Raw genomic sequence first — 14,205 nt, 5'->3', positions numbered from 1 at the left:
AATTGAATTGCTGTTGTTCTAAGTTGTGATAAGAATTCTCACAAATAGTATTATTCAAGTAACAAATCTTTCTATGATGCTCTTTTATTACTGCTCTGACAACTGTATAGAATCTATGAGGTTAATATTTTACATAGTATTATTTATAAGTTAATTATGGGGAGAAATGGAAGCTACGAGTGATCAGCTTTGGTAACTGTTTCGGTCTTATTACATAACTGCTCCATAGCAAGCAATTTTTCATAGTGTTGTGAAACTCTTCTGATTTCCTTGTAACTTGTAACCATCGATGTTTTATATTATGCTGTCGTTTGAATTCTCATTCTATTTAAAAAAGGTAAACTGTATCTCATTAAAAGGCATACATAACACCAGTTTTGATTGTTAATTCTTTAGACTGCAGGGGAAGTTGGGATAATTGAAAGTATCCAGCTGAAGAACTTTATGTGCCATTCGATGTTGGGGCCTTTTCAGTTTGGATCAAATCTCAATTTTGTTGTTGGAAACAATGGAAGTAAGTATTAATTGCATCATTTCTTTGTCAAAGAACACTTCTGTTAATAATTTAGAAGATGTAATTTTTATTTGAAAAAGAATTCCTGGTCATCTTTTAGGAATGGAGATGAATTCACTTTTGGACTTTGGAACTACAGGTCTATCCCTGTAGTTCAAGGCTGGTGAAAAAGTTAGGTCTTAAATTTGGAAATTTGCAAAAGATAATATGAATACAAATATTTTAATAGCTAAATCATACATAAATTTATATTTCAACTAAATGTACTCATATGTTCATTATTAAATGCACAAATTAAATGCATAGTAATTGTCCAAGTATGTCATGTAGAAACTGTTAAAGGAGAAGGAAGCGATACTTATTTATGCAAGTTCACTACTTTTGGAGAGAGTATTTTAAAAAATTAAACATTTTGAAAATAAAATTTTCAAAAAGAGCTTAAAACCTTTCAGATAGTTATATAAATGGTAATATGTGTTTGATTTCTTTTGTTGTATACATGTTTTGTGTAGCTTGTGAGGAAGAGGAGATTCTTTCCTCCTGAGACAAGGCATCTTGCTGAATGCAAAGTGCTAAATAGAAGAAACAGAAGTTTGGCTGAGCATGTTTGTTTTTTTTAGGGAGAACCTGGGAAGTGGTGGATATATTCGTAGAGTTACCGGTGTTTTATTATCTTTCTTCAATAAAGACAGAATTTGGACTTTAAATGCACAATGCATATGCAGGCAAACAAAAAAATCTATAATAGAGGTGAACTGGATAAAGAGTTACAAGAACTTCTTTTTAAAAAAAGTTCAATACTTCTATTACAGGTGGAAAAAGTTCTGTATTAACTGCTCTTATTGTTGGACTTGGTGGAAAAGCCACTGCAACTAATAGAGGCTCCTCATTAAAAATGTTTGTACGAGATGGAGAGACGTAAGTAAAACTTCTTAGTTTTAAGGTTGAACATGTTGTTTAGTGGTTGTGGTTCAGCTGATCAGTTTTCTGTTCACCTTTGTTTTCTCCGTTCTCCTATTGGATCTACCAGATTTGTGAATAAAAAGCATAATGCTGAAGAGATCATATTTAAACAAAAAACCCACCAAACTACAAACAAAAACCACATTAGAAATTTTACCAGTAATTTAACAGTAGTATACCATTGTCTCTGAACTAGCTAGCATAATGACGTGTCATGTGTATTGCCCAGTTATTGTGTATTATTTCCACAGTGTACTTAAAGATCCTACAGAAGAGTTGTGTTCATTAGGAAAAATAGGAAACTAGTTACCACTGTTTTGAGAGCAGTGACATTAATTCTTTTTCTGTCTCTCTGGTGACGTGAATAAATATACAGTACAAAGACCCTGACATACAGGTGGATTATTAAACATGCAGGACGTGGATTCACGTCTGCTGCAAGAGTGGGGATAACATGTTTAGGGGAATCAATAAAAAGATAAGAGAGGAGGTTTAAGAGTTTACGCTTACATAAAGCTATAACTCGGAGCCATAGTCTTTTCCTTTCAGAGGTGCTTGGAGTAAAATTGTTGACAGTACCTACCTTACATATAAGAACTTAATGTTGCAGCATTCACTTGAAATAGAAAATCTGAATTTAGAGCTGAAACCAATCTCATCTTTTCTAGAAGAATGCTTTAAACATTCTGTTATAGATTACTTTGGTTAGGGATGGCTGTGGGAGCTAAGCAACTGTTTTCTACAGAAGCCAGTTTGGGGACAGGAAAACAACAAAAAAGCAACTGGATTCTGCAGCCTAAATGTGGGGGCACTCAGATGGGAAGGAAAGGTGAGGGAAATCTGTTCTCACAGCTGTTTGCTTTTGGCTCATGATTTATCTGAAGCATAGAAGGTGCTAACATGTTAGTGTATGACAGCCTTTCTGGCCATGTGTCTCTGCTGTTTTGGCTCAAACAAGATAAATATATCTTGTTCTCATTGGGACTATGACTGACTTCTAGTTGTGACCTATACAAGACATGACAGTTTCTGTGGAAAATTAGAATGTTCTGATATTATTTAAGTTTTTTTTTTTTTTTGGTTTGTTTGTTTTTTTTTTTTTTTTTGGTGGTTTTTTTTTTTTTTTTTTAGATTTGGAATTAATTTTAATTGTGCTTATTTTTATTTTTCAGTTCTGCAGATATTACCATAACACTGCGAAACCAAGGTAGAGATGCATTTAAACCAGAAATGTACGGTGACTCTATTATTGTGAATCGGCACATTAATCTGGATGGAAACAGAAGTTGTAAACTGAAAAGCAAATCTGGTTGGTGTCTGTTTGTTTTGGTCTCAGTCTCAGAAGCTCTTCAAATGCTTTCATTGCTTTAAATGCCTTGATGTTAGTAAAGAAAGATGTTTCTCATTTCATTCATCGCTCAAGGATGATGTCCATTTTTTTTGTGTTTACCTTAGACTAAGAATATTTTAGGAAGTCAAAAGCAGTTGTGTCAGGTTCTGCATGATGTGAGGTTGTATAGTATTTGTTTTCATGAAAATCTGCTCATGTTATGAAGCTGAACATAGTTCTTAGTCTTTTTAAGGTTTTGTTGAATTTTCTGATTTACCTAAATTCTGTCACAGATGGTTTATGAGGCAAGGAGGGTCTTTAAGTAGAAGTCTTTCTGTACAAATGCAAATATATCAGAAAGATTAAAATAACCAACCAAATGGTGTTTCTCATTTAGGGCTAAATCTGTGTTACAGAAATACTAATTAATTTTTGACATTTACTAAGAACTGCTAGATTGAACAAAAGGCTAGGGTATTATATGTGTCTCTACTTTGGCCCTATTGGTATTTCCCCCTTTTTTTTTTTCTTTTTTTTTACCATTAGGGACCTTAATTTCCTCAAAGAAGGAGGAACTTGTAGGAATACTGGATCACTTCAATATACAGGTAATTGTTATAGTGTTTAAATTCTGTGCAATTTAAGACATCAGCATGCGATGTTGTAATTCTTCAAATAAAAGCAGTGTTCCATTTCGTTAAATGAGAGAGGTTCACCTCTTGTGTGTTCTTCCAAGATCAAATTCAATGGAAAAAGAAAATTGAAATTTATGTTTCATACAATGCAGAATAAGATTCTATCCCAGACAGATAAGTATTTGCTGCTGAGTCATGTATCCTATTAAAGGAAAGTCTTAGTATATGTAGGTTTCTTTCATACTTGGAGGTCTTTTTTTTCCTGCTCATTATTTCAGTTTCTGCTGTTGAAGAAATTGGTGTGTGTTTTTGCTGTTTAAGTGATTAAGGAAAGATCAGGTAGTGCACATGAAATTTAAATTGCTAAACATATTCAGCCTTTCACGTAATATAAACGTCTGTTAGTATGTATTGATTTTATTTTGTGGAAACTTCCATAAGAGTATATAGGGCAGTTAATTGCATTTAATGCAATACTTTGATTCGTTAAATAATGAGAAATTAAACAGGATTGGGCAAAATTCCTAATGTTGATCTTCTTATATAAATAGAAAAAACAAGCATTGTCTTTCTACAAGTCAGTTATTCTCCTGGAAACAGTTCCTCAGGTGTTCTTGTTATGGTTCCAATTTCTACTTGTTGATGTTGGATTTTTAAATGTTTTTTTTTTATTGTTGGGGTGTTTTTGTTTTTAAAGAAAAAAAGGGAGTGAGAGGAGTAGAAATCTTCATTTCTGATTCTGCTTCTCTCAGATTATTACTGAATTGCTGGCCATGGAACAGGGAAATGATTTCTTCTTTCATGGTTATGCAGTTATATGAGAATACTTTTACTTAAAATGAAAAGAAGGTAATTTATTTTTACAGATAGATAATCCTGTGTCTGTTTTAACCCAAGAGATGAGTAAGCACTTTTTACAGTCTAAAAATGAAGGTGACAAGTACAAGGTAAGAAAAATCATTCAACAGTTTGATTAAACAATAAAATAATGATTTCAAATTTTGAGAGATGGCATTTGGAGGAGAAAAATTCATGAGAATTCTTAAATTTTAATGACCTGTTTTGGGTTAAGTCAGGTAAGCAGCTAAGCACTACACAGCCGCTCACTGTCTTCCCTGCTTCCCTCTGCTTGGGATGGGAGAAGAGGAAAGGAAGAGTAAAAGCAAAAAAAGCTGTGGATTGAGATAAAAATTGTTTAAAAAAATGAAGAAAAGCTGGAGGAAGAGAGAAAGCAAGCAAAGCAAGAGATGCAAAGGCAATCACTCACCACCTCCTATGGGTAGATGGATGCACAGTTGGTTCCTGAGCAAAAGATGGTCAACCCCACTAAACCCTCTCCTCTCCCTTTTTATTGCTGAGCATGACTGTGGTGGTTTTGTCTGGGATAGAGTCAATTTTCTTCACAGTAGCTAGTAGGGGGGCTATGGTTTAGTTTTGTGCTGAAAACGGATATTTTTGTTACTCCTGATCAGTGCTTGCTGAGAGTCAAGGCCTTTTCTGTTTCTCACACTATCCCACTGGGGAGGAGGCTGGGAGTGCACAAGGAATTGGGAGGGGGCACAGCTGGGACAGCTGACCCCAACTGACCAAAGGGATATCCCACACCATATGGCATCATGCTCAGCATATAATGCTGGGGGAAGCAGGAAGAGGGGGATGTTTGGAGCGATGGTGTTTGTCTTCCCAAGTCACCATTACAAGTGATGGAGCCAGGCTGTCCTGGCGACCCACCTGCCCATAGGGAGTGGTGCATGAATTCCTTGTTTTGCTTTGCTTTGCTTGCACGTGTGGCTTTTGCTTTATTGAACTGTTTTTATCTCAACTCAGGAGTTTTCTTACTTTAATCCTTCCAGTTCTCTCCCCCATCCCACCAAGGGGGGTGTGTGAGCAAGTGACTGTGTGGTGCTTAGTTGTCTGCTGGGGTTAAAACACGACAACATTTTATGGGGTGGAATATCTCTTTGGTTAGTTGGGGTCATCTGCCTGGTTGTATCCCCTCCCAACCTGTTGCACACCCCACCAGTCTAATCACTGGGAGGGCAGAGTGAGAAACAGAGGCCTTGACACAGTACAAACACTATTCAGGGACAGCTAAAACATTAGTGTTTTATCAATATTGTTTTGGTTCCACCTCTTAAACACAGCACCGTAACAGTTGCAATGAAGAAATTTAATTCCATCGCAGCCAGTACACTATCTGACTGTAGCACTCGTCTACTTGCAAAACCGATTTTTTTGAAGTTTCTTTTCTCTAAAGGCATTGATAAATTAAAAAAAAATTAGGACACCACTGAGTTAATATAATTCAGAAACACCCCACCAGTTATTTTACTTTGGGTATCATTCAGCATGCATAGAGGTTGGGATGAGTAGTTTTTCTATGGTAAATATTTCAAGTTCGCTTAGATAAACTCCTGAATCTGACATCTGCATCTTTTTATTTCTTTTTAGTTTTTTATGAAGGCAACCCAGCTGGAACAAATGAAAGAAGATTATTCATCTATTATGAAAACTAAAGAAAATACATGTATTCAGATAGAACAAGGAGCAGAGGTATGTAAAAGTTTAATTATTAGTACAGATCTGAGCACTGACAAAAATACAGGCGTTAAACTACATAGTGTGGATTTCATTAGGTCTCGATGACATTAGATTTTAAAAGAATAAATCTTTCCAAGATTTGGTATTATATCACAGCTTTTTGCACTTATAATCGAACCTCTCTTTTTCTTTTTTTTTCTTTTTTTTTTTTTTTAAGCGTCTTGAAGAACTTAAGCAGCTTTATTATGAAAAAAAGGAACATTACAAAAGCATTGCTTTTGTGAATGACATGCGAAATCATCTTGAAGATTTGAAACATCAAATGGCGTGGGCAGTGGTAAATGTCTTGTTAAAATATGCTTCCTCTTATGAAATGCACTTTATTCCCAGTCTGCTGCAGACATTCTGATATGTGCTAATATATGCTTCTGTTTAGGTGGGTGAGATGGAAAAAGAAATACAGCCAATCAAAGAAGGCATCACAGCTGAAGAAAGAAATACGGAGAAGTTTGTTCAGAAGCTAGAAGAATGCCGGGTACCTATATAGTTTAAACCATATGTCACTAGTTTTGCCTCCTAGTCTCAAGAATAAAAATATTTAAGCTGTGATTGTCCTTTGGCTTATAAGGTATTGAAACTGGCCCTCTTAGCTTTTTGCAGGCAGCTGAGAGCATTCCCATTTATACACATTTTTACCCATCTAAAACTTAACTAACATTTGCATTCCATGTTTCATTGGATAATATTAGGACATGTTGTTTTCACTTGTTTAGTAGGGGTTATGTGTATGTGGGTTTTATGCTGATACTTCTGTTTCAGGTAAGGATTCTGTTATTTTGACTGGAAATTTGAGATGACTAATATTGCATATACCAGTGAACAGTAATTTAAACTGTTCTATTGTTGAGAGTACTTGATGCCCATTTCTGTAATGTTGGAGCATCTTTCAGAGAGCTGTCATGTAGGTTTCCTTGGCTATCACTGTGGAAAAGATCAGTGTCTGATTTCAGGAGATATCTGGAAATTTAACAGACCTTTTGGCTGGTACTTAAGACTTCCGTAGGTAGCAAGAGAGAATAATTTTGCTAGGCATTCAGATTCAGATATGAAATATATCTTTTGGAGAGAAACACTAGGCATCAGGATTTTGAACTTTTCAGTCTATTAAAAGTCATTTTTCAAACTTTCTGAATTGGCACTCATTTTTTGTTGATTTTTTTTTTTTTGTAATTTTTTTAAAAAAGTAGTATGTATTTGTTTTATAATTGAGATGTTCTTAGTTTATGGCTGAATATGTCTGTGTAGTGTTGGAGAAACAGTGTCCAGATACTGGTTTTCTTCTTTCTGTATCATGGTGCTTGACTATTGTATGAAGAGTCCTGTATTTGAGTAAACCATGAGTTAGAAAAGAAGGTTGCTGTTTACTTCACAGATTTGGTAGTTCTTTGGTTTCCTGAGTATGTTCCTTTATTGATTTTCATCTTAGCATATCTGTAGTGGCAATGACTTTTTTTTTAAGAAAAAAAAAAAAAAAGCAAATGAGACATGTTGGATGGATTCTTTTGAGAAATATTTCTTCTGTAGCAGTAAGAGGTTTTGAAGAAAATTTTGCTTCATTACTACATGTGTATCATTCTCTTTTTGCATCAAAGGTAAAAGTGAATGAAGCAGAAGAAAAGTACAAACAAATACAAGAGAAGTTAATAACCATAAGTGAAGAAGCACAAGCCCTGCATCCTCAGTGTATCTCTTTGAAGGCTGATGTACAGACAAAAAGAAAAGCAGTGAATGATGCTGAGGTAGGCAAAAAGACCTTTCAAAGTTCATACCAATTTTAAACTTTAATCCTGTTCATGCTCTACCCATATGTACTTCTCCATCCGTGTCTAGGTTTCCTGAACACATAGTACAGTTCAAAATAGGTGCAATTTCCTGTCTCACTTGCAAGTTTATGTTTGGGGGGTCCTGGGCTTTACATCTTTACACGGGTATTAAGCAGTGTTAAGCTTAGGTCTAATTAAAGATATTTCAAGTTAAGTGTTATTCTTTTTCACATTCCTGAAATTCAAGTTATGTTTTTGATGCAGATCAATGTTTATTTACTCAAAACTGTAGTTATTTTTGAAATCATTTCTTCTGTTTATTAAACTATTGTATCCTATTTCCTTCATAGGTACTTTATAATCGTTCCAAAACTGAGTTAAAACGTCTGGGAAAAGACGATGAACACCTGCGTAAACGAATTGAAGAACTGAAAAGCAGGTAAATACAGATATAGTGATTATGGTGTATTTTCTTAAGGTCTAGGTATATAAGGGAGTGAACTCTTCTGATTAATGATAAAATCTGCAGTAACAGAAAATATTTAAACTTTAGCAGGGCCCAGTTAAATATTTAAATATTTCTGATCCTGCTTTGCACACCAAGATTTTGACCAGAAGTTGGTGAGGTAATTGGGCAGGAAAAAAGCTTTGTTTTTTTGTTGATGATGATATAAATTTTCTAGCTTCCATGGTGTTGCAAAATAAATACACCTTAAAGTAAGCCCAATATGAATATAACTGGGGAGAGTTATGTGTGATTACAAATTAAAATAAAAAAAAAAAAAAAAAAAGAAAAACAAAACCAAAAAAACCCCCAAATAGTATATATGCTTTGTGGATCTTGTAAATGTGCAGAATCTTAAATATAACTTTCTCGTGTGTAAATCTTTTGTATGTTACAGGTAATAAAACAAAGTTTGTGTCACTTATAAATCATCAGTATGGTTTTAAAATATTGAGGTATGATCTTTTCTAGTGCTAGTAAGGTTTTGGAGCCTGAAAAATTGGAAAGACAAAGGAAAATTGCACACCTAAAGGAACGGTTAAAGGTATTCCGTGATGAAGAAATAATGATTGGTCAACAGGTGGATCAGTTTCATCGGGCTATATATAGGTGTAAGGAAGAACATACTAGACTTAGGTAAGTTACTCTTTTTGAATGTTACTGTTTTCATTTATTTCAAGTTATAAGAGGTTTCTCCTTATGTACCTGCAGTCCCTAAGGTATTATGCTTCCGTTTGTTTGTGGTTTTGTTTTGTTTGTTTGATTGTTTTGTTTGGTTTTTTTGTTGTGGTTTTTTTTTTTTTTTTTTTTTTTTTGTAGTTTATTACAGGACCTATTAAACTTTTGTCTTTGGCACAAAATGACTTAATTTAGAAACTTTTGGAAAATTAAGAAAACTGCTTTGTTATTAAATGTGAAGGTACTACTAATTTAAAGCCTGATATAAATCCATACTGTTGGTCTAATGCCCTTCTCTCTAATTCCCACCATCTGTCCCTTATTCTCTTATCGTATGGGCAGACTATGATTTTAATTTTTTCATGTTGTTTAATATACTACTACATCCTGATACAATGTGACAAGATATATAACACAATATAAGGAAGTAGATACACTTAGGGTTAATTGTATCTATAGTTAAGGCAAGTTTATAGAGGCTTTGAAGCAAATGCTTAAAACAACAATTTAGCCCATACCTGAGCTAGTAAAACAAATTGCTTTTTGGCTCTGATTTGGAAAAAGAACTTGAACAATGGTTACTGGAGAGGATTATGGTGATGTTGTCATTTATTGTCTTAAGAGATTTGAGAATTGTTGGTTATTGCACTCGATGTGTTAGTTTAGACATCTTGTATCAATTATTTTAACCAACAGTTACTTTGTGTTCTGTTGAAGACCTTTGTAGAAGACAGTGAAATTGAATCATATAATTAGAAATAAAATAAATTTATTAAAAATTGTTAGAAGTAAAAAAGTCTTATAAAACTGTTGCAAAGTAGTAATTTCCTTTCTTGCTTTTTTGTCTCATGTTTCTTGAAACTATAAAAATATTGTTGCATGTGTGTAGCTATCTGCACATTGAAGTATTGTGGTCTTGATACACTGTCCTATTAGTACTTGAAAGGTGAGACTTCATATTTTAATCAAATTAAGGCTTCATAAGCTGTTGCTACTGAAAAATATTCTGTTCTATTAGGAGAGAAGACTGTGTTGCAAAACAAGCACTGGATGCCAAGGAGAAACAGCTAAGAGACCTGAAAGATAGTAGAACAAATACCTTGAAAAGATTTGGATCGTATATGCCAGCATTTCTTCAAGCAGTTGAAACGGCCTATAGGGAAGGGCGCTTTAAACATAAACCTATTGGACCTCTAGGTAAGAATGACTGCTGAAGAAGACATATTTCCTCATGGGATTCATTGCATAGCTGGTAATGTAAGCAGTGATCTTTTAGAAAAGCTATTTGTTCTTTAAGGAGCTTCAGATATGTCTGTCTTCTATACTTCTGGGACTAAAGGTTTTATCCTAGTATGTTATCTTTCGCTTCTGTCATTTTTATCACTGTCCTGGTTTGGTCTGGGATAGAGTCAATGCTTCTTCTTAGTAGCTAGAATAGTAGCTAGAATAGAGGAGGGGTGGCTGGGAAGGAGCTCTCTCTCGCTTCTGGAATTGCGATTGCAGGATCTTGGTATTTTGGCATTGCTAGCTGGGAACGGGCTGAGTATTGGTCATTGGGTGGTGAGCAATTGCATTGTGCATTGCCCGTTTATAATTTCTATTATTGCCACTATTTTATATTATTACCATTATTGAACTGTTTTTATCTCAACCTGCAAGTCTCCTTTTACCCCTCCAATTCTCTCCCCCATTCCTAGGTGGGGGAGGGTGGTTGAGCGGCTGCGTGGTGTTTGGCTACTGACCAGGTTCAAACCATCACATTGAACTGTCAAACATCTACTGTTCTTCCTCATTTTCCAACTGTTTTTGTTAAAGTATTTTATGTAGTTAAATGGTAAACTTTCACTGCACTCCTACAACTCCTCCACGCCCTCAAAGCATCAGACTGCTGTGCTTTGGCTGCTTGTTCCTTGGTGGATCGAACTGCCCAGCTCTTGGACAGGTTTTGTTCAGAATGTCCAGTGGCTGACTTATGGGCTTGTCAAACTTGAGATGTTTTGCATGGAGCAACTCAGAACCAACTGAGTTTTTGTTGTAAAATATTGTTGTAGCGTTTGGTTTCATTATGTTTTTTGAGCAGCTCTGACAGTGACTGCAATCTTCAGGTTGTGAATGCAACTAATGGTTTCATCATATTCTGAATGTAAGTGTAAAGGCCATGGTACTTAAGTACTTGGCATTTACTGCAGGGTAAGAATGTGAAAACACACGTACTACTGAAGACAGGCGATACAGTGGAAATCATAGAATCATAGAATGGTTTGGGTTGGAAGGGACCTTAAAGATTATCTAGTTCCAACCCCCCTGCCATGGGCAGGGACACCTTACACTAGACCAGGTCTTCCTTTTTTCACCAGTGTACCTATAGAAGATTTTCTTGTTGCCCTTGACATCCTTGGCCAGATTTAATTCTATCAGGGGTTTGTACTTCCTAACCTGATCCCTGGCTGCTTGGACAATTTCTCTGTATTCATGCTCAAACTTCATGTTTGTTTTACTTACAGCATAGTTGTTTCTCTGCCTTCACTCTTAAAGCATTAAATTGTTGATAAGCAATCCTGTCCTTGATACACTCCTGCTGAGCTGCTATAAAATTGTTACCTTAATGGAAGTTAGTAGTCACCCTCAAAGATCTTAGAAGAAAACGTAGGCCTCTGAATGTATATATAGGAGTCTCTACAGGGAGAGAAATTATATGTTTGTGTTCTCAGGGTAGCTTGTCTGTTGTGGAGTCTTTTATCTTTTAGTTAACTACTTTATAATTTTTTTTTTTTTTCCCCTTCTTGTAAGAAAGGTTTTAGACTCTTAAAAAAAATTGTAACACAACAAACCGAAACCCTTGAGTGCTAGAATTGCACTGCTGGATATTTTGTTATAGAACACAGCTCCTAAAGCCTTGTTTCTTATGTTTACTTAGGTGCTTTCATTCATATGAAAGATGCTGAACTGGCTTTGGCTGTTGAATCTTGTTTAAAGAACCTAGTTCAGGCATTTTGCTGTGATAATCATAATGATGAAAGAAATCTTCAGCTACTGATGTCTAAATATTATCCACATGGAATTAGACCTCAAGTAATCGTAAATAAATTTCGTAATGAAGTTTATGATGTTAGACACAGGTAAGTTATGGTTTGAATTTTATTGCTTAGCCTTGTTGGTTTAAAGTATTATTAGTTGAAAAGTACTCCTTGTAACTTTTTTTTAAAGAATTTCATGTGAACTTTATGAATAGTGTTTTTTCTTGTTTTCTTCAGAGCAGTTCATCATCCAGAATTCCCATCAGTTCTCACAGCATTGGATATAGATCATGCAGTGGTTGCCAATTGCTTGATCGATGTGAGGGGTATTGAAAAAGTCCTGCTGATTAAAGTAAGGCTCTCCGCTCCCTATTGGTCTTTAAAGAAAAGCATTTTCTCTTTGTATGGAATATACACGATACTTTCACTGGTAGTGTCTGTAATGAACAAAAGAGGTAGAGAAAGATCATTTTACTGTTTTTTTTTGGCCCCTCTGAGGAAGAGGTGAGGACCCTGATGGCTCAGTAGACCCCTGACTGTATCAGTTGCCAGTAGACACAAATGTACATAACCACTGAGCTCTCCCAGTAAGGCCCTCTGGGCATTCAGTAACCTGTCATTATCCCACTTCAAATGCTGTTTTCTGTCATGGACGAGAGAAATTAAAGTGACATCCCATAGTGGATTTAGATACTGGGATTTATTTAAGAATCAGCAAGGTTAGAGCTTTTATTCTTATTTCCATATGTTTACTTGTTTCCCTGGCCCCCTAGCACTACCTTCATAGGTCTCAACTTCGCTGCAGGGCTGGTCTCAATCCACTCATCTCCCAGCCTATATTTGTGACTTGTGACCAGATCACTGCTGGTCAGGGAAGGTCAGGCATAAAATCTTACCAGTTCCTGCAGTGCAGCTGCTCGTAGATACCTGTTTGGGCTGTTACTGGTCAAGGTCCCTGGGATTTGTCTACAGATCTCTCCCCGTGTGTTTCCAGGATCTTCCCTGTTAGTTTCTGGGATGTTCACCGTCATCCTTTTGGGCCTCCAAGTGGTCTGGTTTCCCAGTCTAAATAGTCCATGTGAATGTGATTAGCCTCTTAACTGTTACCTATCTCATGTCTTTTTACTACTGAGTTCAGGATGTGTCAGTTTTGTGTAGTCCAGGTGTTACCAAAGTTTGTAACCAGCTGGTACCAGTTGTACCTAGCAACTGGTAACTAGGTACCAGTTGTAGCTGTAGCAGGCTTGTGCGTGAGAGTTCAAAAGTTCCCTTTCAGATATTCAACCACTCGCTCTTACCTTAAATTAACAGCCACATGCTTTCATTCACAGCCTAATTTATCTTTCACCTACCACAACAACCAGAGCCCCTTTGGACTCTGCAGCGTTGAAACATTTGCGATGAGAGAGTGCAAAGAAACATGGTTGTAGATAGAGTCTGGTAAAATAAAAAAAACAGCAATGATCAGTTAAGTAGGATTTGAATGAAGTGACTAACAACTGGTATTGAACGAAGATTACATACTATTTTGACGATCTATTTTTTTATGACCATAAAAACATGCTAATGAACTGTTTTCTGCCACTATATGCTTTTTGATCTTAATTTACTTCGATTTCTCTGTTAACTACTGAAGATACCAGCTTCTGCATATAAGATTACAGGTGAAATGTTCAAAGATAAAAATAAGATGTATGTCTTTTTATTTAAAGGAAGCAGGGTATTCTATAAGTAGCAGAACTAATGATGCTTACTTCCCATGGACTTTTGTTTTTCTCCAAAACTACTTGTGCCAGTTTGTTCTCTGACATTTCTGCTGGAAAAGAGGCAGTTTATGCTCTTGTCTAGTGTAGAGCTGACTGACTGTTTATGAAGCGTGGCTGTTAATGAATGTAACAGTTGAATCTTCTGGGCTTTTCTCATAGCAGAAATGCTAGTTTTGTTCTTCTCCCCTCTGCCTTACATAACCACTGATTTTCATAGTTATCTTTGAACCCTGCCTGAAAAATTTAATCCAAATCTGAAAGACGTTGAATGGGTATTGTGTGGAAGAAATGACACTTCTTAATGGATAACATGATTGCCTTCGACTAAGGAACTTGTGACCACTTAGTCTGTCACTGGCAATGCTTTTTTGACCAGCGTGTTCCCCCAACTTTAATTGAACATAGTTTGTTGTGCTTCACAGCTTGTCTTGGA

At 35.7% G+C, this 14,205-nt stretch overlaps 1 protein-coding gene across 2 annotated transcripts in view; it reads left to right on the top strand.

The window, feature by feature from the left end:
* The window catches only part of SMC6 (structural maintenance of chromosomes 6), a 38,500-nt gene that overhangs the window by 6,562 nt on the left and 17,733 nt on the right, over window positions 1–14,205 (top strand). For both annotated transcript variants that reach the window (XM_033004507.2, XM_033004506.2), the window contains exons 3-16: window positions 397–514; window positions 1,327–1,432; window positions 2,650–2,786; window positions 3,354–3,415; window positions 4,309–4,389; window positions 5,894–5,995; window positions 6,201–6,320; window positions 6,420–6,518; window positions 7,636–7,782; window positions 8,157–8,245; window positions 8,783–8,947; window positions 10,008–10,186; window positions 11,907–12,108; window positions 12,244–12,358. In XM_033004507.2, the coding sequence (XP_032860398.1) occupies window positions 397–514; window positions 1,327–1,432; window positions 2,650–2,786; window positions 3,354–3,415; window positions 4,309–4,389; window positions 5,894–5,995; window positions 6,201–6,320; window positions 6,420–6,518; window positions 7,636–7,782; window positions 8,157–8,245; window positions 8,783–8,947; window positions 10,008–10,186; window positions 11,907–12,108; window positions 12,244–12,358 (1,722 nt within the window). The remainder of the gene's footprint in view (window positions 1–396; window positions 515–1,326; window positions 1,433–2,649; window positions 2,787–3,353; window positions 3,416–4,308; window positions 4,390–5,893; window positions 5,996–6,200; window positions 6,321–6,419; window positions 6,519–7,635; window positions 7,783–8,156; window positions 8,246–8,782; window positions 8,948–10,007; window positions 10,187–11,906; window positions 12,109–12,243; window positions 12,359–14,205) is intronic.

This window comes from Tyto alba, unplaced genomic scaffold (assembly GCF_018691265.1).
Source record: "Tyto alba isolate M040663 unplaced genomic scaffold, T.alba_DEE_v4.0 Super-Scaffold_40, whole genome shotgun sequence".
NCBI classification, from domain to species: domain Eukaryota; kingdom Metazoa; phylum Chordata; class Aves; order Strigiformes; family Tytonidae; genus Tyto; species Tyto alba.
The sequence above is the reverse complement of the archived record's forward strand: the minus strand, read 5'-3'. Positions and strand labels throughout refer to the sequence as shown.